The sequence below is a fragment of the Anoplopoma fimbria genome, chromosome 1 (assembly GCF_027596085.1).
Source record: "Anoplopoma fimbria isolate UVic2021 breed Golden Eagle Sablefish chromosome 1, Afim_UVic_2022, whole genome shotgun sequence".
NCBI classification, from domain to species: domain Eukaryota; kingdom Metazoa; phylum Chordata; class Actinopteri; order Perciformes; family Anoplopomatidae; genus Anoplopoma; species Anoplopoma fimbria.
The window spans coordinates 3,180,008-3,201,293 of NC_072449.1; the positions used below are offsets into that span (position 1 = coordinate 3,180,008).

Below are 21,286 nucleotides of genomic sequence, written 5' to 3' on the forward strand. Positions count from 1 at the left end.
CAGATCAGGTTTTGTACAGGTTGATACACAAGTTCACGATTGGCATCTGTTTCTTTTTGTGTCTGAACGTCTCCTTTTTATTTTAGATCATAAATTGTGGTATTGATCTTCTCATCTAACCCTTAACAAGAAAGACAACAAGTTTATTTCCTAATATGTGGAACTATTCAGCAAAAAAACAAACGTAAGCAGACGTTCAGTAAACATTTTACAAACAGCTGATTTCAAACTCGTTAATGTCCGTGCATCGGTCCGATGGAAACTTGTCCTCCTCTTTGTTCTCAGCAGCAAACAAACACACACACACACACACACACACACACACACACACACACACACACACACACACACACACACACACACACACACACACTCTCCAGTTGCATGTTAGATGTCAGTTGTTATTAGTGTTAACAAGCAGATGCATTAGACTGCGGCGGCCTTTGATCTGCAGCAAGTTGGTGTGTGTGTGTGTGTGTGTGTGTGTGTGTGTGTGTGTGTGTGTGTGTGTGTGTGTGTGTGTGTGTGTGTGTGTGTGTGTGTGTGTGTGTGTGTGTGTGTGTGTGTGTGTGTGTGTGTGTGTGTGTGTGTGTGTGTCTAGAGTAATTACACTCGCTGTAACGATATTGGACTAATGATGATAAGTCCTCGTGCATGCGTTCGTGTGTGTGTGTGTGTATGTGTGCAAGCTTGATGCAATAAGAAGCATTAAGAGACGTATTTATGACGGGGGGACTCTCTCTGCTGCCCGTCTGGTTTCTGCTCCAGCTTGTAAATCGAGGAGGAGGAGGAGGAGGAGGAGGAGGAGGAGGAAACTGTTTTGACTCAAATAGATTTATTATTTATTGGCTGATGCTGCATTTACTACTTAAAGAGTTTCCCCTTTTCTTTTTATACCAGCACGCTTGGATGCACACACACTCTTTACCCCTTCGCATTTTTTACTTTTTTTTTTTTTTTCTCTCCAGGGGTGGTTTGGGCCAGATGTTTGTGTGTGTGTGTGTGTGTGTGTGTGTGTGTGTGTGTGTGTGTGTGTGTGTGTGTGTGTGTGTGTGTGTGTGTGTGTGTGTGTGTGTGTGTGTGTGTGTGTGTGTGTGTGTGTGTGTGTGTGTGTGTGTGTGTGTGTGTGTGCATATTAAAAATAGATGTTTTAGCTTCTCTGAACAGCAGAGAAAGAGCAGAAACAGGAGAGGAGCTTTGGTAAGTCATTGTGCATAAATGCCTGTTGGATTTAGGAGAGGGCGACGGGGGGGGGGGAGCAGAAAGAGAGAGTGAATGAGGGCGGGTGGGGTGTGTCACCCAACACAGGGACTATTTCCAATGTAGGGAGGGAGGCAGAAAAGTGGGTGAACGAGTGGCGAGCGAGAGAGAGACAGAGCGAGGTGTGTGCAGCGGTAAGAGGAGAAGCTCTGGCAGCTGGCTCTCAGGACGAAGGGGAGAGCTTCTAAAAACAAACTCTCAGCCGAAGAGCGCTTTCACGTCGCCGTCGGCCGCCGGAGGCCACATTCTTACAGCCGGGCTATCGGCACGCTGGGGCGAAAAAAGAACCCCCTCCCCCCCATCACTCGAGAGCAGAGCAGGAGCCATGAAGTACAGACCTTTGGTAAGAAATCCAGGGACACACATTTGCAGAAGAAAAAAGTCTGGGCTCAGGTTTTGAGGTGACTTTTGTGTCTGGATGGAGAGAGTTTTGACGCTCACGTTGTGTCACAACACTTGACGGTGTGCTCTTGAACTTCAAGGACACACAGGTGAGAGAGAGAGAGAGAGAGAGAGAGAGGCAGGTGAGATCCAGATGTTCAGCTCCTGGTTTCTCTGCTCCTTGATCTCGCCGTCCTCCCTCTCCTCGACTCGATGCATTTGTCATGTTGATGTCGGAGTTACTTTTTGGATCTGTTTGATATGCGAGAAGGCGCGTCCTTCAAACGCAGCGTGTGTGTGTGTGTTTCTTTTCCGCCGCCCCAGGGCGAGGCGATCATCATCACAGGGTTGTGTTGTGTGGCCGGGCTGCATTCTTTGGTATTCACAGGGAGTAACAGTGAGCATGCTAATGAGGAAAGTGTGTGTTGATGTATCGGTGAAACCTCAGGGGTGTGAGTGTGTGTGTGAGTGTGTGTGTGTGTGCATTTTTGCACATGCATCCATAAGGTTTTTATCAGCTTTTACGGGCCATTCCTGTGTGAGCGAGTGTGTTGGAGTCAGAGTGGAGCAGCAGCACATGAATGCACTGACAGATTCCTGACACAGTTGTCATTACTGCCTGCAGGGCGTCTGACTCCGGTTCAATAGGTAGTTTATGTTGGACGCGCCTCGCTCTCACTCTCTAAACTGCGTGAGGAAGTTAAGACGAGCTCGAGGAGCTTCTGAATGACTCGGTGAACTATCGCTCCTTGCACCTGGAATACAAACCTGATGACTTGAAGCGGTGAGACATGGAGTATCGTTGGGGTCGGGTAAGTTAGTGCGTCTGACTCATGAATGTCTCGTAAAGTGTGTGTGATTTTAAAGATGCAGAGTGAAGGTGAGCTGCTCAACTTAAAGTGACAGATTAAAGGAAGCATGTCAGTTCATAGTTGAGTTAATGGGGAGTTTAAGAGTTAAGCTGCTCAGGTTTAGTGAAACCAAAGTAAAACACTGCTGCCTCCTGTTATTTTTCTACTTGTTGCTTTTTTTCACAGTTTGTATGATATCTTACAAAAAGTTACTCCTCGTGTTTCTGCGTTTTCTTACAAAAGTCCAAGCAAAACATATAAATTTGTGCTCGTTACGTGCTTACAGTCTTTATAAAATAAACTTCGGTCTTCTCAGGAAACAACAAAGTTAGGTTTAGGAAAAGATTGTGAAATACTTAGTTAGGTTTAGGAAAAGATTGTGAAATTCATACTATTAAGTTTCGGAAATAATTGTGAAATATTTACGCAAGTGTAGGAAAAGATTGTGCAAAACTTAGTTGGCTTTCGGAAACAACTGTGATTTGGGATTCAGCATGGAAGCGGCAACTGTGGAAAATCAAACTGTAATGTTTTTAGTTTGACCCTTCCAACCAACATGACTTTATGCGATCTTTATACTTCTTCGATTTGCTTCCATGTGATATCTATGAATTACATTTCATTCATTCTGTATGAGAACAGCCTGCTTTTTGGTGTGGCTGTACTACTGTGTGAGGTTTTGTATCAGCAGTTGTAGGTTTGTGAATATTATATTTTGGATATTGCAGCGATTTTAAATTTTGGTGACGTTCATTTGGAGACCAGTTAGCAACGTTTCAGTTCCACACAAGGATATATTTGTCACTTTTATTTTATTAATGGTAAAGAAGGAAGTTGTCCATTCACTTGCAAAGTTTAGGTTAGGTAAGAATACAGCAGAGTAGTGACTTTCTCAGGGAACAACATAATCACGGTGGTATCGATGAAGCAGTGACCAAACATAACAAATAGAGGACTACTCGTTGTTTTGACCCACATGTCCTCAGGTTGGTTCATTTCTGCCTCCTGTCTGACGGCTCTCAGTCTGAGCCTGGAGGGGGTTTCCATGGTGATCATGATAAAAAAACAACAAAGAAATAAACTTGGAATGGGGAAAACGCTTCACCATTGATATATCGACTGTTTTTGATTTCAGCTGCATTCGCCTGTAACACACCTGGTGACATGAGGGTTTAGCTCGCTCAGACTTTTAGAGCGTTTGTTCTACTACATTCTCTTAAAATCTCAGTGAAAGTAGGACTTTGACTGACAGAGCAGAGGTTCTCAACCTTTTTGGAGGCCAGGGACCCCTTATACAGGAGAACATTTTCCAAAGGACCCTCTCTTAATCATAACATTCATTTTAGCATCATGCTTCATTTCGTACTTTAGATGCTAATGGAACTATTTGTACTTTTCAAACTTTTCAACATAAGTACTTCAGACCTGTTTCATTGTGATAAACAGAACACGTTTCTACTTAAATCATGATATGATAAGATGAGATAATCCTTTATTAGTCCCACAGAAGGGACATTTGCAATGATATTGAATGTAAATGACACTTATATATACAGAGGTTGATGTTTTTTTCTAATTGCATTTTGACTCGACAGCATTTAATAGCCTACATGTTGATCTTAAACACTAGTAAGACTGGTGTTGTCGTAATAAATCCAGATATTTAAACTTCCCACTCTAAAGCTGACTTTCTGTAAGTTCTTCAACTGAAAGGAATTAAGTTATTGTTGAAAAATGTACACAGCCAGTGCCAACGCCGTCTCAGTCCTCAGACCAAAACTCTAAACTAATTGAAAAAAGATCAATGGTTTAATACCGTGAATTCCCAACATGTTTTAATTAATGAAATATTCTGCTTCAATCCATATCTGTTGACGTTTAGCCTTTCAAGAACAACATTCTCATCTTTATATCAGAGTTTCTATCGGTCCAAACCTAACGTGGTCGGGAGTATCGAGCACAATATACTTGTAAGATATGTACTTTTTAATGACACAGCACAATTTTATTATTAATAGCAAATTATTTCATGGCTCCTGTAGTCACACTTGGCATCAGCTACATTTCATGTCCCTAAATTAATCCAGACCTTCAGTGTTTCTTCACTTCATGCTGTTCCTTTCTACCAGCTAGTGCAAAAACAGATGAGAGAAGAGGAGAAACCAGAGCCAGACCACTGATTCAATGTGGAAAAAATGCAGAATAAAATGGCAAAACATTAGACTTTATGGAAGTTTCACATGTGAAAGAGAATTTGAAAGTGAGTTTGTTTTTCTCTAACAGGACAGACTGCTACACAAACCTCTAATCTCTGAAATGATTTAGAATTTGTCCGAATTGTCGTGGATTAATTCTCTATCGTTTTTACTGATCAATTAGGCAACAAATTGCCTTGTTAATTTGTTTAATGTTATTATAAATGTTGGATATAAAGCATATCTCAATCTGTACATTGTTTACAGACACAAAAATATGAGATTTGACAGGACTATTATTCAGTTCAACGCTCAGCTTACCAAAAAAGTAAACAACACTGCCATCTTTTGTTATGGTTGCCACGGAAACACTCCATTATGAATGATAAAAATACAAGTTTACAGCCCTTAAATGTAGAAAAATGGATTACACAAAACAAGAAACCAATGCTAAAAGTTCAGTAAAGCTGGAAACGCTGTCAGACCTTTCTTATTTCCAGCTTGAAACTCTCATCATTATCCGTCCGGCCTTCCATCGGGAGCTCAGCGTGTCGCGGTGAGAGCAGCAGGTTGGATGAGGTTTACATAAACAGTGTGACATCTGAGCTCTGTGAGCGCACCGCAGGGCGATGTAAAGGTCAACCCGCTATTGTTCACAGGCCGGCTGGATGATCAAATCCCTCGGCTTTCTCCGCCTTTCTCGGTTTCTCTTGGACGTGGTCGCTCGTTCAATCTGTCCTTTTGGAAGAAGGAAAGGAGGGACTAAAAGGGAGGACAATGGACATGGAAATAGGAAGAATATATAGTTAGATTAGGGATACGGTGATTGAAATAGGTGGCAAGTTATGCTGCGTTCCATGTGTACTTGGAAGTCAGAATTTCCAAGTTCACAGTCTGATTTCCGACTCGGGAAGTCTGACGAACTCCTCCAGCCCTGAGCTCAAAATCCAAGATGGCTGCTCTGTGCATCAGCAGTAAACAAGCTGCAGTAAAATGCAGTTTATCAGCACTTTATTCTTAATTATGTCGCATTAAATCAGTCATCAATATAGTAATATCAAACTTCTATCTGTGAAAAAGTTTTACCAACTGGTTGTCTAACCTGGCTCGAGCAAAAACCCTTCTTGTATTAAATCGTATTATATTGATTTATTGATATTTATTCATAATTTGAATGCACTTTTTTGTATGTGCAGCATTACATTACATTACATTACAGTCATTTAGCAGACGCTTTTATCCAAAGCGACTTACAGCGGCATGATAGCTCCTCAAAAGATGAACAAAACATCTGGGTCGTCCTGTGGTGGCATTGCTTTTAGTTCAGGAAACCCTTGTTTGATATGCAGCGGAGTTTTCTAGGAGCGAGCATGCATTTTTAACGACAATCTATCATGTTCTTTTAATTGTGGGAAGCCAAAATCATAATCGTGATTTATATTTGATTATTTTTGCAGCCCTACAATCTATTCAGCAGATGTTGGGATATTTTATCTGAACCAAAGTGGTTCAACATTTTGATCAACAGCCATCCCTCTAATTGCTCTCTGCAGTTAGACTTTTAGTGATACAAAGAAATACTCTGTGTTCTTTAAATGTTGTGGTTTAGTGGATAATGGAGGAGAAAGGTAGATGGAGGGGCGAGGTTGGAGGTGCAGTTCGTTTGTTTACACATTTATTGGTACCTGACATTTAAAAACTTGGAGTCCGACACTAAGTAGAGGTCTGAGCAGAGACCTGTGCCTCTTCAGGTCTCCTCATGCTAATCTGGCTCCCATCCGCCTTGTTTGCTGCACAGGATTCGGAAAAACATGACGCCATGTACTGTAGGAACCCGGTAGGCACGTACTTGGCGTGTCCCTGAGACCGGGTGGAGGTCCGGTGTGCAGCGCTGCTCGCAGGAAAAGGCCAAACAGTGAAAGCGGTGTTTGGGAAACAATGAAGTAATGGAGAGAGAGAGAGAGAGAGGACTGAAACAAGGAGGGAAAGGGAAGGAGAGATGAATGTATAGGGGAGGAAGAGGAGGAAATAAGGTTGCTTTCCTCCCCAGGCGCCATAATATTTGGAGCGTTTTGGAATAAACCATAATCATTAATCATCTTAATGCAAATGTCAACAGTGAATTAAACTGCTCCCAGATCATTTTTTCATTCGGTCTAAACACCCCGCTGTCTTGTAATTCTTTCCCAGGAAAAAAAACCTCCTCCGCTACAGGAAGTCATATGGTTCACATGTTTCCAGCTGCAGCAACAGCAGCAGCCTGTTTTTTTTTTTGTTTAAGAAAAACAAGTGAGTTCGTTAGCATTAGCTGCAATAGCTAAAAAAAATAATGAAAGGATAAATACAGAAATCACCAGAATAAAAACAAAGTAAAGAAGGTCAAAACAGCAGACTGACAGAGTTTGATTGACAGGAGAGAAGTGCGGTGAATGTGAACAAGGAATGTCACACACACACACACACACACACACACACACACACACACACACACACACACACACACACACACACACACACACACACACACACACACACACACACACACACACACACACACACAGCTGCAGTTCTTTCTATAAGGATGTGTGAAACAACAGGGTCATGCAGCGGTGAGAGAAACGGGAACGTTCGACGTGTTAACTCACACATGCTCGCATTAATACATGAAAACATACGAATACTTAGCATTTTAAAAAAGGTATATGCTTCTTTATTTCCTCTGCACTTGAAGTTATATACCTTTTAAAGATTTAAGTCCCGGTTGATTTGGCAACACCTGTGGGTTGCCGTGCTAACAGAAAAGTGTGGTTTAAGGTTGAATGCTTTTCATGAAAAGCGGCAGCAGTGTGAAAATGTTGTATTTGCATTTGATACCAGCTCAGGTACGGCGAATTAACGGAGAAGCTTATATCAATGAGACTATTGATTACATTCATGCATTGTTTCCTCATTTGGGGGTAGCCCCGCCCTAAAGCATCCCCTGCTTTATGGTCTGTTTGACTCTAAATGGAGCATCATTTACTAAATGAACATCATGCTGTATTGAAGAAGACTTGAAACTAGAGATTGAGACCATAAACTCATGTTTACAATGTTTACTGAGGGAATAAATCAAGAGAGAAGTAGAGTCATTTTCTCATAGACTTCTATACAACCAGACCTCTGACTGCGGGTTTTAAGACACTTCTGCATTGGCTTCACTCGGTTGCCGCCTGATCCACACTCACCCCTCCTCTGTCAGGGTGTCAGCTTCCTTTTCCTCATCACTTGCCGCTCCTCTTGGTGTGTGGTTTGCCTTGAAGCAGCACATAGTCAGCTAGAAATGCAAACTAACTGCAGACTCAAGACTCAACAGGTGCTGAAGAAGTGAATGTGAAGCCAATGTGTAATAAAAAGCATTACACATTCCATTTAAAGACACTTTAATGTGGCAGTTGTATATTTTAGGGCCTTGTAAAATCCCTCTCTTCTAAAGAGACTCTTTGGATCTGAGCCACAAACAGACGCACATTTAACAGCCTCGATTAAGAAGTAAACTTGTTGCACGGATGAAGATCTTGAGTCATCATCGGATCATAAAGACGAGTCTGCTTTATCAGACTCCCTCAGATGAAGTGATTTAATGGGCTCGGTGTTGTGTGGAATTTCAGGGAGTATCGTTAACTTTCCAATGCAGGATCAGAGTCACAACCTGGCATCCATCATCTCTCTCTCTTCTGTTTCTTACGGCCTCCGTCCTCTCTATTTTTCCCTCATGTCTCACCCAGCGCTAATTAATATGTTCTCTATTTCCCTGAAGCTTTCTCTTCTCTTTCTTTCATCCGTCTCTTCTTCGTGGTCTCCTGAGGGATGAAGACTACTGTACTGTACTGTACTGTTTAGCACAACAACAACAACACCTGCTGTACTTTGTCTGACCCTGCCCTCTTAACAGCACAAAGTCGAGTGTGCTTTTTCTTTTAGTTCTTTCCAACTCGGTACGTGTTAAACATGGACGTGGGTCAGATCCGCAATCTTATGCGCAAAACTCGAGACTCTATTTTAGAAAACGGCTTCCTGGTCAAAAGTGTTGACGAGCTCAATCATGTAAGTGTTGCATTTTAACTTCTCACTCGAAAGTTGTGCTGTATATTTTTGAGATATATGTGCAACCTGGGTGGGGCTCTTTTGGTTGTGGTGATACATCTCCCCACCAAACATCTGGGTTTGGCTCCATCTCTGTGAACTTTTGGACGATATACAAATTTATTTTGTTCTAATGTGTTGAATGAATGTGATAGATTTCAAACGGTGATCTAGCCGTTGGTCTGAATGTGCTTTTTTGGGAGAATTGAAAGTTGTGGGTACTTTCTCTAAAGATGTGATGGGAGCTTATTGGACAGGAAGGACACTTTTTTGATTCCAGGATGCAACATTTTTTTGCATTAAAGTTGATGACAGCTGATAACTTGGCCTTAAATTTAGAAGGGAAGCAACAAGTTGCTGAATTGAAAAGTAATTTGACAGAAAAGTTATCTGCAACTCTTTTGATAACTGATTAATCATTTCAGTCAATTCTCAAGCAAAACCATTCATCCTCTTGTTCCAGTTTCTCCAATTTGAGGATTTGCTTGTTTTTAAACTAGTGGTCAGACAAAACAAGACTTTTGAGGACATCACCTTGGACCCAGAGAAGTTGTTATTGGTGTTTTTGCTGCAGCAGCTCTAAATCTCCCTGTGTCGTTCGGTCGGTCTGTAGTTCTACACTAATGTAGTCCTAGGAGGCTGAAATTTGGCACGATTTCAAGTGTGTGGGTGTGAAGGTGTGTGTGTGAGTGTTCACACCAAATGGCAAAGAAATGGTGTGAAAGTGAGGATGGCTTATCATAAAAAGGTGCATAACTTCTAAACGGAGTCTCTTACCATGACCAGACTCTTGGACGGTCACCTGCCACTTTTGTGCAAGCACTTTTCTGAATGTTCTCAGAACGTTCTGTGTCACAAACACATTGACCTCAAATGATTAAGGTTAGGATAGGTTGGAGGGCAGCAAGTTTTTTGCATGTTTTGCACATGAATGTCCTCCTTCAAAAATAGATTTGAAGCATGAACAAATGTTTGGGTCCCGACTGAAGTAATGCAAGGGGTTATGCAGCCAGTGAAGAAAGTGGGCTAATAAAAATAAATGCATTTTTGTCCTGTCAGACGCCTGAAATGTGCCTTTTTTAAATGATTATTCAATAATCTAATCTGAAATCACCGTTCAGTGAGAATCTCCTCATGCTGACCTTTTATGCACCACAGTTTGAATTCCACATCTATCTCATACTTGTACCTGTCTGAGTATTTACAAAGAAGTGCAGAACTGATTTATGATTTTAATTGTTTCTTCTATTCCTCTCATTCCCTCTTCTCTGCTAAGGACGGGTGGGCTTCGGTCCCTCCCTTCTTTGTTTTCTCTCATTTCTCCTCGCAGAGTATGATTGATGAAGCGTTAAAGTACATATGCTACGTTGTCTTGTTCAATCACTAACGCCACCCCTCCTTTCTCCCTGCTTGTCCTCCTCCAGGTGGTGGCCAGTGACGGCGTGCGGGCTATGATGGAGTCGGCCCTGACAGCCAGAGACCGGGTGGGGGTGCAGGACTTTGTCCTGCTGGAGAACTACACCAGCGAGGCCGCCTTTATAGAGAACCTACGCAAGCGGTTCAAAGAGAACCTCATCTATGTGAGTGTGTGGGCGGGGATAATGATATTTGAGATTAAAGACTACATTTTTGCTCATATTCACTTTCACAACACGACATGCAACAAATATACTTTTAATAAAGTTTCTCCTAAATTTGGATATTAAATAAGATACGAATGATACTGATTTTGCTTCTAAAATAACCCAAACATATATTTTTTTGCATTTTTCTACTGCAATTTCTTCTAACTTATTTGCCTACATACAGTTTGTGCCTGTGTTTCTTCTTTTTATGGTAAAGGGTTGTGTTTAACTGTGAAAGAAAATACCAACTTCCAATTAACTCACAGAAATGATGTGTGATGTAGAAACAATTTGCCACGAAATTACACTGAGAGTTTGTTTTTCTTTGCCCAGAGTCACGTTGAAAAATCGACCTTATCGCATTTGCACACTTGGTTCATTTAGATATTCTTTTTTAGATATGATATTCTTAAAATGACTTCTTTACTGTTCATTAGTCGTTAAAAACAAAACAGAATGACCTTCAAGCCTCTCCTGAAACCACTTTATCATTGATCTTCATGGTGGTTTCCTGTAGTTGATTAGAACCACTCTGTATTTTCACCTATTATGTAATGTTATGTTTTACTTGAAAGATTGCTGAGACCTGTGCATGACGCAGGAAGTATTTTGTTCTTGCCTGAATTGAAATGTTCTCACTGCAAAATGACTAAGCCGAGGATTAAAGTTTGAATTAAATACTCACATCATGCATTGCTGGATGTAAACACACCCACACTGTTAAAGCTAATCCTGACCAGTAAAGGCAGATAAAGTGAGAGTCTTTGTCACATAATGACACTTTATGTCCCCCCCTCTCCATCAGACGTACATCGGCTCAGTGCTGGTGTCCGTTAACCCGTACAAAGACCTGGAGATCTACAACAAGAACCACATGGAGCGATACCGCGGAGTCAACTTCTACGAGGTGTCGCCACACATGTGAGTACAAAACCTCTGCAACATGACAGTATCGTCTGCATACAAGTTAATTCGTCAGGTTAAACCACTTGAGACGATGGTGGCACCGATGACGAGCTTTAAGAATAACAGACAATCTTCTCTCTGATGGTCTCGTTTACTGATGTAGGTCATATAGAGGATCAAGACTAAACTGAGACTGGTTTAGAACCAGTTAAAAGTTCCTCACAGTAACTTTAAAGATCGTATGTTTTAACCCAAAGAATTCCAGTTTGAAGTAGCCTCAAACATATATGTTATTTTTCCAATTTCTCTTCAGTCTCTGAGAAAGAAGGATACTTAGCTCAGCTATACATTAACTTTACATTTTTTGTTGAGTGTAACTTAAAACTTACAGAACAGGTTTCAGAACATCCATTCATTAAAAACAACCATGTCATCCTTTAAACTGTGAATGCAGCATTATACACACCAGTAAAAGCTGTGAGCGATGATTCATTGCACTTCTTTCCTATTACAGGTGCAACTGTTCATTCATGATGGACAACTTGTTTACTGTTTTGTCTTGTTTTTGCTCCAAAGCTCTAAAAGAAGGAGTCTGTTGATGCTTTGTGAAGCTTTTTTGGGAGGTGACATAACATTTCAAGTCACGATGTGTTTTCCGGTCTAAATTATATAAAATGCTGGTTGTCAAATAACGTCCTCCAACCCAATAAAGCAAAATCTGATACAATATTGAGTCACAAGTCTTATGCTAGAAATCGAGGAGTATATCTTCGATTCCTCTTTGACTTTTGATCATCGTGTCAGGAAGAAAGGTCTGTCCTGTTTTTAAATATACTTCAAAAGTTATTCATGCGTTTATTTACTCAAGAATTGACCATTGTCATTCATTGTTTACCAGCCTAGACAATAAAGCACGTTCATGCCTTCAAGTTCTACAAAAAGCTGCAGCAAGACCGTTTACTCAATCAAACAAAGAGAAATGGAATAACACAATTTTCTTTACTTCAGCATTGATTTTCCAGTTTTACTCATCACTTTTAAAGCACTACATAGTCTAGCCCCAGCATACATATTTGACCTTTTATGAACCCTTTTCCTGCTTACAATCTCAGATGGTACAACAAAACTTTTCTCCACCGATCATGCTGTCGAGGTCTTATCGTTGAAATGTGGTCTTGCAACTTATAAATCCCTACCAAAAACTTAATTTTCTTGCTTTTTTGTAGCTTTTGGATGCGTTTCTTGTCTGGAAAGGTGTTAATGTTATTAGTATTAATTGTAAAATCACTTTGGAACCGCCTTTGGAAATATGCCCTATTTGCGCTAAGCGCCGCTATCACAGTGACAGCTACGTAATGCTCTCATGGTCTCATCGGTCAGACTGTTTACAAGACGTCATGGCATGAGGCAGATTGTTTGTTTGAAAGGTTGCCACAGGAATGGCGAGGGAATTCCCTGTCAAATCCTCCCAGACCCCCCTTATTAGGTCATCTACCAAACAATCAAGAGCATTATGGAGACTAGAAGTGGAGTCATTGAAAAACATTTCAGAAACCCTCACCAGCTTTTCCTCTCCGGTCTAACCACTGGTGGTGTTTTTCTTTCTCCCTCTCTCTTTACTTCAACACTTGAGCGAAGGGGCCAAATGTTTTTCTCTCCCTCTGAGTGGAAAGAGAGATGTGTTTTGGCACGAAGAGGTGGAGGGTTGGAGGGAGAAAACGGGAGGGAGAGGTGGAAAGAAAAGTAATGATGGTACCATGAGAGAGAGGGAATCCCTCTGACCTGAACCTGAACCCCCCACAAAGCCCTCCACACACACATACATAGAATATGATGCAAGCTGCTGGTTTTATCTTCCAGCAATTAGTCGGGTGTCAGAAATGTGTCCTGAATCAACACAGCAGTGCTGATAACAGCGACGTGGCTGGAGGATGATACTGTAACTGAAAACAGGCTCCAGACTTTGTCTTTCCATCTTCACACAACCATGAGATGTTCTCAGATGTTACATTCACACTCAAGTTTTCCAAGATACTTTTACTGTTTTGTCATCGTGTCGTTCGTTGTATTGAAGTTTGTAAATGCGTTTTTCTATTTTACCCATTTGAATTCAGTTCACTTTAGTAATTTTGAGCATAAAGTTTATATTATTTCATGTGTGCTTCCTCTTCTCTTTAATGACGTGATAACCGTTTGTTGATATTGGCTTTTATGTAAATATTTAAAGCGGTTCTAATCAAAGTTTTTACATTAACAATCTATTAAATGACTACGTGTTGCGGTTGAAGGGTTTCTTCTAGTAACAAACACACAGAATACATTCAAATTTTGGTCAAGGTAAATATGTTTTAGCATCAAATTCCCAAGCCCTTCTGAAAACGTTTCCTCTCTAACGTTGACTCAACTAGTGCTGGCGTTCACATGAATCAAAAAACCTTATTGATTAGCTTACTTTGGTGACCTACATCCCTCATGGTATCTTTAAGGTTCTAAGTACATTATGTATCAATTATGAATTTAGTCTGATTTCAAACAAATGTCATCCCTTCCTCTTCTCTTCTAGTTACGCGGTGGCCGACAACTCGTACCGCTCCATGAGGACGGAGAGGAGGGACCAGTGCATCCTCATCTCCGGGGAGAGCGGCGCCGGGAAGACGGAGGCGTCCAAGAAGATCCTGCAGTACTACGCCGTCACCTGTCCGGCCAGCGAGCAGGTGCAGACCGTCAAGGACCGCCTGCTGCAGTCCAACCCTGTGCTGGAGGTGAGACGTTCAGGCCCTTCATCAATGTCTGTAGATCACAACGCCAGCATTTCAGCATATTGGATATGTGTCATTCTAATGTTGTGATGTTGACAAAGAGGCTTTGTTTTGACTTCAGAACATTCAGAATAAGTGAACGGTGGCCCACATGGATCAATTTCCAATCAATAATTTAGTTAATATCCAGTGTTATTGTTACATTTATTGATTTATCTGCTAAATATGAAGTCTATTAGCAACTGAGGGTTATTTATGGAGCTTGCTGTCAGTATTTTTCACAGCTGTAGTTTGCAGTTCCTGATTATCCTGGATTTTATTGGAGCATTTGAATGTCACATAGTCTAACAAAAGTCCACAAAAACAACTCTAAAACTGTGAATTTAGGAAAGATTTTGGTAATTGTTGCTGAGTTTTCTTTGAATCATATATATGTAAGTGGTGTAATGGTAACAGTTTAACCTTCATAGTTTGAAATAAAGTTTTACTGACGATCGTTAATGCTTTTTAATCGCAGATCCCTGAAAATATTACATTGTAAACAACAAATCAATGTTGAAATCAGCAGGAGGAGAGCTAGTAGCATTAGCATTCTTTGCATTCTACTACTCGTTAATAATTGATTATCTTATCTCCTCGTCTGCCATCTTGTCTTTATCACACTTTCTCTCTCTCTGTGTGTTCTCCCTGTTATCTCTCTACCTCTTAATCCGTCAATCATCACTCCTCTCCTTTTTTTATCCCCTTCTATCCTCTATCCTCTCTCCAGGCCTTTGGCAATGCCAAGACGTTGCGTAACGACAACTCGAGCCGCTTTGGCAAGTACATGGACATCCAGTTTGACTTCAAGGTGAGTAGGAGAGTCTGATTTACTCTGGCAGCTTCTTTAAAATCTCCCTGCAGAGGAAAACATTAAAAATATTGTTCCCTCAACACATATTGAAACTTCATTTGGATAGTTGTGGTTTTTCTTGATAATATAACTGTAAACATACCTTTTTTCTGCCAAAACTCTGTATTTTTACATTGAATCTGCATTATTTTAGTTTTCTTGATAATATAACAATGTAAATATACTTTGTTTTCTGCCAAAACTCTGTATTTTTACATAGAATCTGCATTTTTTGTGTGTTTTCTTGATAATATAACAATGTAAAAATACCTTTTTTCTGCCAAAACTCTGTATTTTTACACAGAATCTGCGTTTTATTTGTGCGTAATTACTCACATCACTCCTCCCTCCTGCATCCCTTTTATTATGGGTACACAAAAAATACAAATTCCCTGTGGACCTGCATGTTATATCAACCCTTCGTCATCACACTTCAGTACCCCAGCCTCACCCTCTCCTCCTCTTCCTCTTCCCCTTCCTCCCCTTCCTCCCCCCTCCCTCCCTGGCCTTTATCCCGTCGGCAGGGCGCCCCGGTCGGAGGCCACATCATCAACTACCTGCTGGAGAAGTCTCGGGTGGTCCACCAGAACCACGGGGAGAGGAACTTCCACATTTTCTACCAGCTGATCGAGGGAGGAGAGGAGGACCTGCTGAGACGCCTGGGCCTGGAGAGGAACCCTCAGCAGTACCAGTACCTGGTCAAAGTAGGTACCTAGTACTTTAAAAGGTACAGTTTGGATTTGTATTGAAGTGTGGTTGTAAGATGTTCTTCTTCCATAGTCAGTGTTGTCAGTTTGAAGAAACAGACTACAATACCAGCAAGGGAGCAAAGCAATGAACTGCTGTGGACGTATTTAAGACACTTAAAAAAATCAATATCAGTTTGAATAAACGTATGTATATTTAGCATATTTTCGCCTCTTTACCTTGCTGCCAGACAGCTCTTTCTGAAGAGGAATTAAGCCGTTATCTATGCTGTTTTTAAGGATACAAGACTCCATTGACAAATAGAGTAAATTTAGGAAACCACGACAAAGAAACGCACTTCCGGTATCTGATGGTATAGGTGCTGGATTAAAGAAATATCTAACAGAAAGGATTCTTCAGATGCAATGAGAAACAAAACCAGTTTAAGTGTATGTTCATATATTTCGAAGCCCTTATCTATGCTCTCTTCAAAGCCACAAGACTTCATTGACAAATACATTAATTTAACCCCGCAGAACACAGGAGCTGCTGGTTTAACTCAACCTCGACCTCGTAGTTCTTTTGCGTTATTGTCTGACTTTGGGTTAGTTCGGGTTCTAACAAAATTGAACAATAGCACAAACTAACTAATCAGTTGATGCAGCGGTAGACCAGCAACTCCTGTGTTCAGCGAGGTAAAATTACTGTTTTTTTCAATGGAGTCTGGTGGCTTTAAAAAAAGTAGATATAACGGCTTTATTTACCTGTCAGGCCGTCTAAAATACATCCCGTGCTGGTACTCCTGTCTGTTTCTCCATCTACTGTAGTAAAACACTGACTATAGATAACAACCACACTTCAAAACATCCAAACTATCCCTTTAATAGAGTTACCAAATGACAGGAAGCAAAAGTCCCATTTATTGTCACAGTTGAAGCACTTTTACGTCTTGAATGGACACGAATCTCTGTTTGTTAAATCATCAGCAACAAAGGATTAATAACTTTATTTTAGATGTACATATATAAACATTCTTTTCTTTATTATGTTTATTAATGAAAAACAATATTGATTCGTAGTTAAGTCTCGATGACGTCGTTGTCTGGCCTTTTCTTTGGCCCTCGAGAGAAACCTGTAAATTATTATAAATCACCTGTAATTACAGAAGGGAAGTAGCAGTAAATCTTTCTCTCTCTATCCTCTTATAAGACATTGGTCGGTACCGTGTGTGTGTGTGTGTGTGTGTGTGTGTGTGTGTGTGTGTGTGTGAGTGTGTGTGTGTGTGTGTGTGTGTGTGTGTGTGTGTGTGTGTGTGTGTGTGTGTGTGTGTGTGTGTGTGTGTGTGTGTGTGTGTGTGTGTGTGTGTGTGTGTGTGTGTGTGTCCGTCCCAGTGGGAGTTCTGGTTAATAGGCTCTCAGTCAGGGACTCTCAGTTCAGTGAGGAGCTTTTCCTCAGGGGGAAATCTGCCTTAAGGCACTAACTGAACCTTTCCCTCTATGAGCACAAACACACACACACACACACACACACACACACACACACACACACACACACACACGCACAAACAGCTACCCAGCGAAAACACCTCACCTGTTTGTTTGTCTAAATGGGTGTTTACATCACATATAAATAAGTGTTTACTTTACGTGTAAACACCCATTTACACCGTCACCTACTTTATGGATTTGTTTGCTTCATAACTCTACGAGGAAATACAACTCAGAAGTATATGATTAATACATAGTGTGTTCAGAGTGATAAAGGTTTTATGTGTGTGTGTGTGTGTGTGTGTTTGTGTGTTTTCCATAGGGTAACTGTCCCAAAGTGAGCTCCATCAACGACCGCAGTGATTGGAAGACGGTGAGGAAAGCCTTGACTGTGATTGGCTTCAACGAGGACGATGTGGAGGTAAGTCCAAGCTGTGTTTATGTGTTTTCTCTTCTTAAAGGGATAGTTCAGGTGTTTTTGAAGTATGTTTGTATGAGGTACTTCTCCATAGTCAGTGTTTTACTACAGGAGATGGAGTTTGGAGTACTAGCACGTATTTGAGACACGTAAAATAATTTATATCAGTTTGAATGTACCCTATATTTAGAATATTTCATTACCTATGCTCTCTTCAAAGCTACAAGACTCCATTGACAAAAACAGTCATTTTAGGGAAACGATAAAAACAACAATAGAAGCAAATCCAGTATCCGATAGGATGGGTGCTGGATTAAAGAAATATCTAACAGAATTAAAACGGATAGATCCAAACACCAAATAGCTTCATTTTAACGGACCCAGTTTGGTTTTCGGATCCATCTGTTTTGATTCAGCCAAAAACAGTAATTTTACCGATTTAATTGGTACGTTTTTTAGTGTAATTGTGTGACTTTGGTGGTTTAAAGACTCTTTCATCTTTAGAATTTTTTAGCAACGTCTTTTTTCCCCCCCCTTTAAGTAGACAGAGCTTCTTTATTAAATGCTGTATTAATCAAATGCACAGAATATGTTGCATTTTCTCTTCTCTGACAGCTACTCAATTCTTGAAAGTTGAGGTTTTATAAACATTACACTTCACTATGAACACTAAAGAACTGAAACCGTTTCCGTTTCAGACGTGAACTGTGGATGTTTGCGTTTGTTATTATATGATGAAAACTTTATTAGTATTTTCGTCCTCCTGCATGATTCATGAGTCTTGGCTTGCTTCCAGACTCACACTTCTTATAGAGCAGGTGTGAGTGTGTGCAGCTCTACTACAAACATTGCTGCACTCCTTTCCTGTTCAATACTTGACCTAATTTTAACGAATCAAAGATAAAGATCTGTATAATCTTTATCGCGCTGCAGCCTCTGTTTGTTCTCTCCGTCTCCACCTCTTTGTAATAATTCATCCTTCATTTATCACCCTGTATTCTTCTTTATTGTCCTTTTATTGTAGGAGTTGCTGAACATAATTGCCAGCGTGCTCCACCTGGGGAACGTGCAGTACGGCGGGGAGGACGGCATCGCCTGCATCACATCTGACACTCAGATAAAGTACCTGGCCCGGGTAAGAAGCTGCACCGAGCGGGTCCATAAAGTCTGCCAACAATGTTTTTAGACCTGTGTTTAGCTAAATATTTTAAGCAATTCATCTACTACTTATCCATTACTGTTAGTTTACTATTTAAACCATATTTTGAATTTATTTTAGATAAATTGTTCAACCATTCATCCATTACTTTTAGCTTACTGGTTATCCTTTACTTTAAGAATCATTATTTAAACTATTTATCAATACTTTTCGCCAACTACTTTAGCCATTTATTCATTAATTTTATCAAAGTATTTAATCAATTTATTCATTACTTTTATTAAAATATTAAAGCTATTTATTCATTTATTTTAGTTAAATATTAAATCAATTTATTCATTAATATTAGCCAAGTATTTTAGCCATTTATTTATGACTTTTAGTTAAATATTTCAGCCATTTATTCATGACTTTTATTAAAGTATTTAAGCCATTTATCTATTACTTAAAGCTAACTATATCCACCATTTATCTTTAACTTTTAGCCATTTATTCACTACTTACAGCTCACTTTTTCAGCTATATATCTATAATTTGTTAAGCTCATACTGGTGAATGATTTAAATAATCTTCACCCTCCTTGGATCATACTTCAGACACAACATCCCTTCCCACATCCCAATCTTTCAGTCATCCTCCGTACGGCGTGACGTCTGTCTGTTTACATGTCGTTCATTTGTGTCTGTGGTTCGTTGTGCAGCCTGACGCTCACGTTGTTGTTCTCTCACAGCTCTTAGGAGTGAACGGGTCGGTGCTGACGGAGGCGCTCACACACAAGAAGATAATTGCCAAGGGGGAGGAGGTAAGGTTTTTTGGAAAACACACTCTTGTTGTAGTGTGTGTGTGTGTGTGTGTGTGTGTGTGTGTGTGTGTGTGTGTGTGTGTGTGTGTGTGTGTGTGTGTGTGTGTGTGTGTGTGTGTGTGTGTGTGTGTGTGTGTGTGTGTGTGTGTGTGTGATCAGTGTTTGTATACAAAGCTGTTCCTGTCTGTGTAATGTCTGGACTGCTGCAGTGTAATTATATTGTTACTCGTCTCTGTTTAAACTCTGTTATTGTCTGTCTTTGCCCGTCTCCCTTCCTCCTGTGTGTGTGTGTGTGTGTGTGTGTGTGTGTGTGTGTGTGTGTGTGTGTGTGTGTGTGTGTGTTGTGTGTGTGTCATCAGCTGATGAGCCCACTGAACCTGGAGCAGGCGTCATCAGCTCGGGATGCTTTGTCCAAGGCGGTGTACGGACGCACCTTCACCTGGCTGGTTAACAAGATCAACACCTCACTGACAAACACGGTACACACACACACACACACACACACACACACACACACACACACACACACACACACACACACACACACCTACAAAATTTCTACATTTTCACCTCATCTTTTTCCATTAAATCACTCAAACTGAATCCTCTGCAGTGCAGAGCGTGTTGATACCTTTCATTCATTCTATTACAGCACAGCTCCACCTTGTGGTCGTTAACGAGAACACGGGGTTAACATTACTCACAGCTGAGGTCCTCAACATTTATGACAAGATGATTGTTGAGAAATAGAAATAATTTTAAAAAAAAATGGAATATTAATAAAAAACATAAAAAAATAATAGATATAGATATTTAAAAATAAATAACAGGTCAAAAATGTAATAATTATTTTAGACTGGGGAATGGTTTTGAATTGCAGCGCCTGTACCAGTGTTATAATTTGCGTTTGCCTTCATAAATAATAATAATTAGAAGTTTATTTAGTATGTCACCTCTTTTGTGCTTTTACAAGAATAAAATAAAAACCAAATTAAATTAAAAAAATAATAAAAGATAAATAAATAAAATTAAATAAATTAAATAAATTAAACATTTTTAATAATTTCAATAAATTAGAATAAAAACCAAAGTACATACAAACATAACACTTAAGGTTTAAGTGGAGGAGAAGGACCCATAACATGGAGCAACCTCTGAACTTAGGATAAGGACCTCAGTCTTCAAATCAAAGCTTTATTTTTTACATTTATTCATCAGAGCGTTTACATGTCCCTTCACTTCTCTGTTGTTTCTTTTCTGTCTCTCAATTGGGGGAAAATGCAAAGTTGTGTTTACAACCACGAAAGCAAGCAGAATAAGAAACAATCACATGTTCACTCTGTCATCAACACACTCAAAATACATTATTTTATTTCACATTCACATTTTAATAAATCTTAAATCCTGCTTTTTTTAAATAAAGTCTTTATAATGTGCAGTAGAGTTTTCTCACTTCGTTGTGATTCTCCAACAGGATGACTCCTTCAAGCATTACTCGGTCATCGGCCTGCTGGACATCTACGGCTTTGAGGTCTTCCAGTACAACAGGTAGAGTAGTGATGAGTTGTGTTAAAGCTCAGTAGAAACCTTTAACATTTAACTAAACTGTAGTTTATTAGTTTTTTATTTTGATGGTTTATTCTGGTGGTATATCGTTAAATATATAAATTATTTATTACTTGATCTGAATTACTTTTATCATGATTTTATTATAAAGCACAGGTGCTGTATTAATACAA

At 40.0% G+C, this 21,286-nt stretch overlaps 1 protein-coding gene across 6 annotated transcripts in view; it reads left to right on the forward strand.

Moving 5' to 3' along the window:
- The window catches only part of LOC129092126 (unconventional myosin-Ic-like), a 63,613-nt gene that overhangs the window by 27,325 nt on the left and 15,002 nt on the right, over positions 1 to 21,286 (forward strand). For 3 of the 6 annotated variants that reach the window (XM_054599971.1, XM_054600298.1, XM_054600219.1), the window contains 10 exons: positions 10,237 to 10,392; positions 11,243 to 11,358; positions 13,907 to 14,105; positions 14,872 to 14,952; positions 15,519 to 15,698; positions 17,491 to 17,589; positions 18,611 to 18,721; positions 19,476 to 19,547; positions 19,907 to 20,026; positions 21,022 to 21,095. In XM_054599971.1, coding sequence (XP_054455946.1) covers positions 10,237 to 10,392; positions 11,243 to 11,358; positions 13,907 to 14,105; positions 14,872 to 14,952; positions 15,519 to 15,698; positions 17,491 to 17,589; positions 18,611 to 18,721; positions 19,476 to 19,547; positions 19,907 to 20,026; positions 21,022 to 21,095 — 1,208 coding nt within the window. Of the gene's footprint in view, positions 1 to 1,181; positions 1,201 to 1,379; positions 1,604 to 2,261; positions 2,454 to 10,236; positions 10,393 to 11,242; positions 11,359 to 13,906; positions 14,106 to 14,871; positions 14,953 to 15,518; positions 15,699 to 17,490; positions 17,590 to 18,610; positions 18,722 to 19,475; positions 19,548 to 19,906; positions 20,027 to 21,021; positions 21,096 to 21,286 lie in introns of those variants that run through there. The other 3 variants (XM_054600379.1, XM_054600135.1, XM_054600052.1) reach the window with 3 other exon arrangements.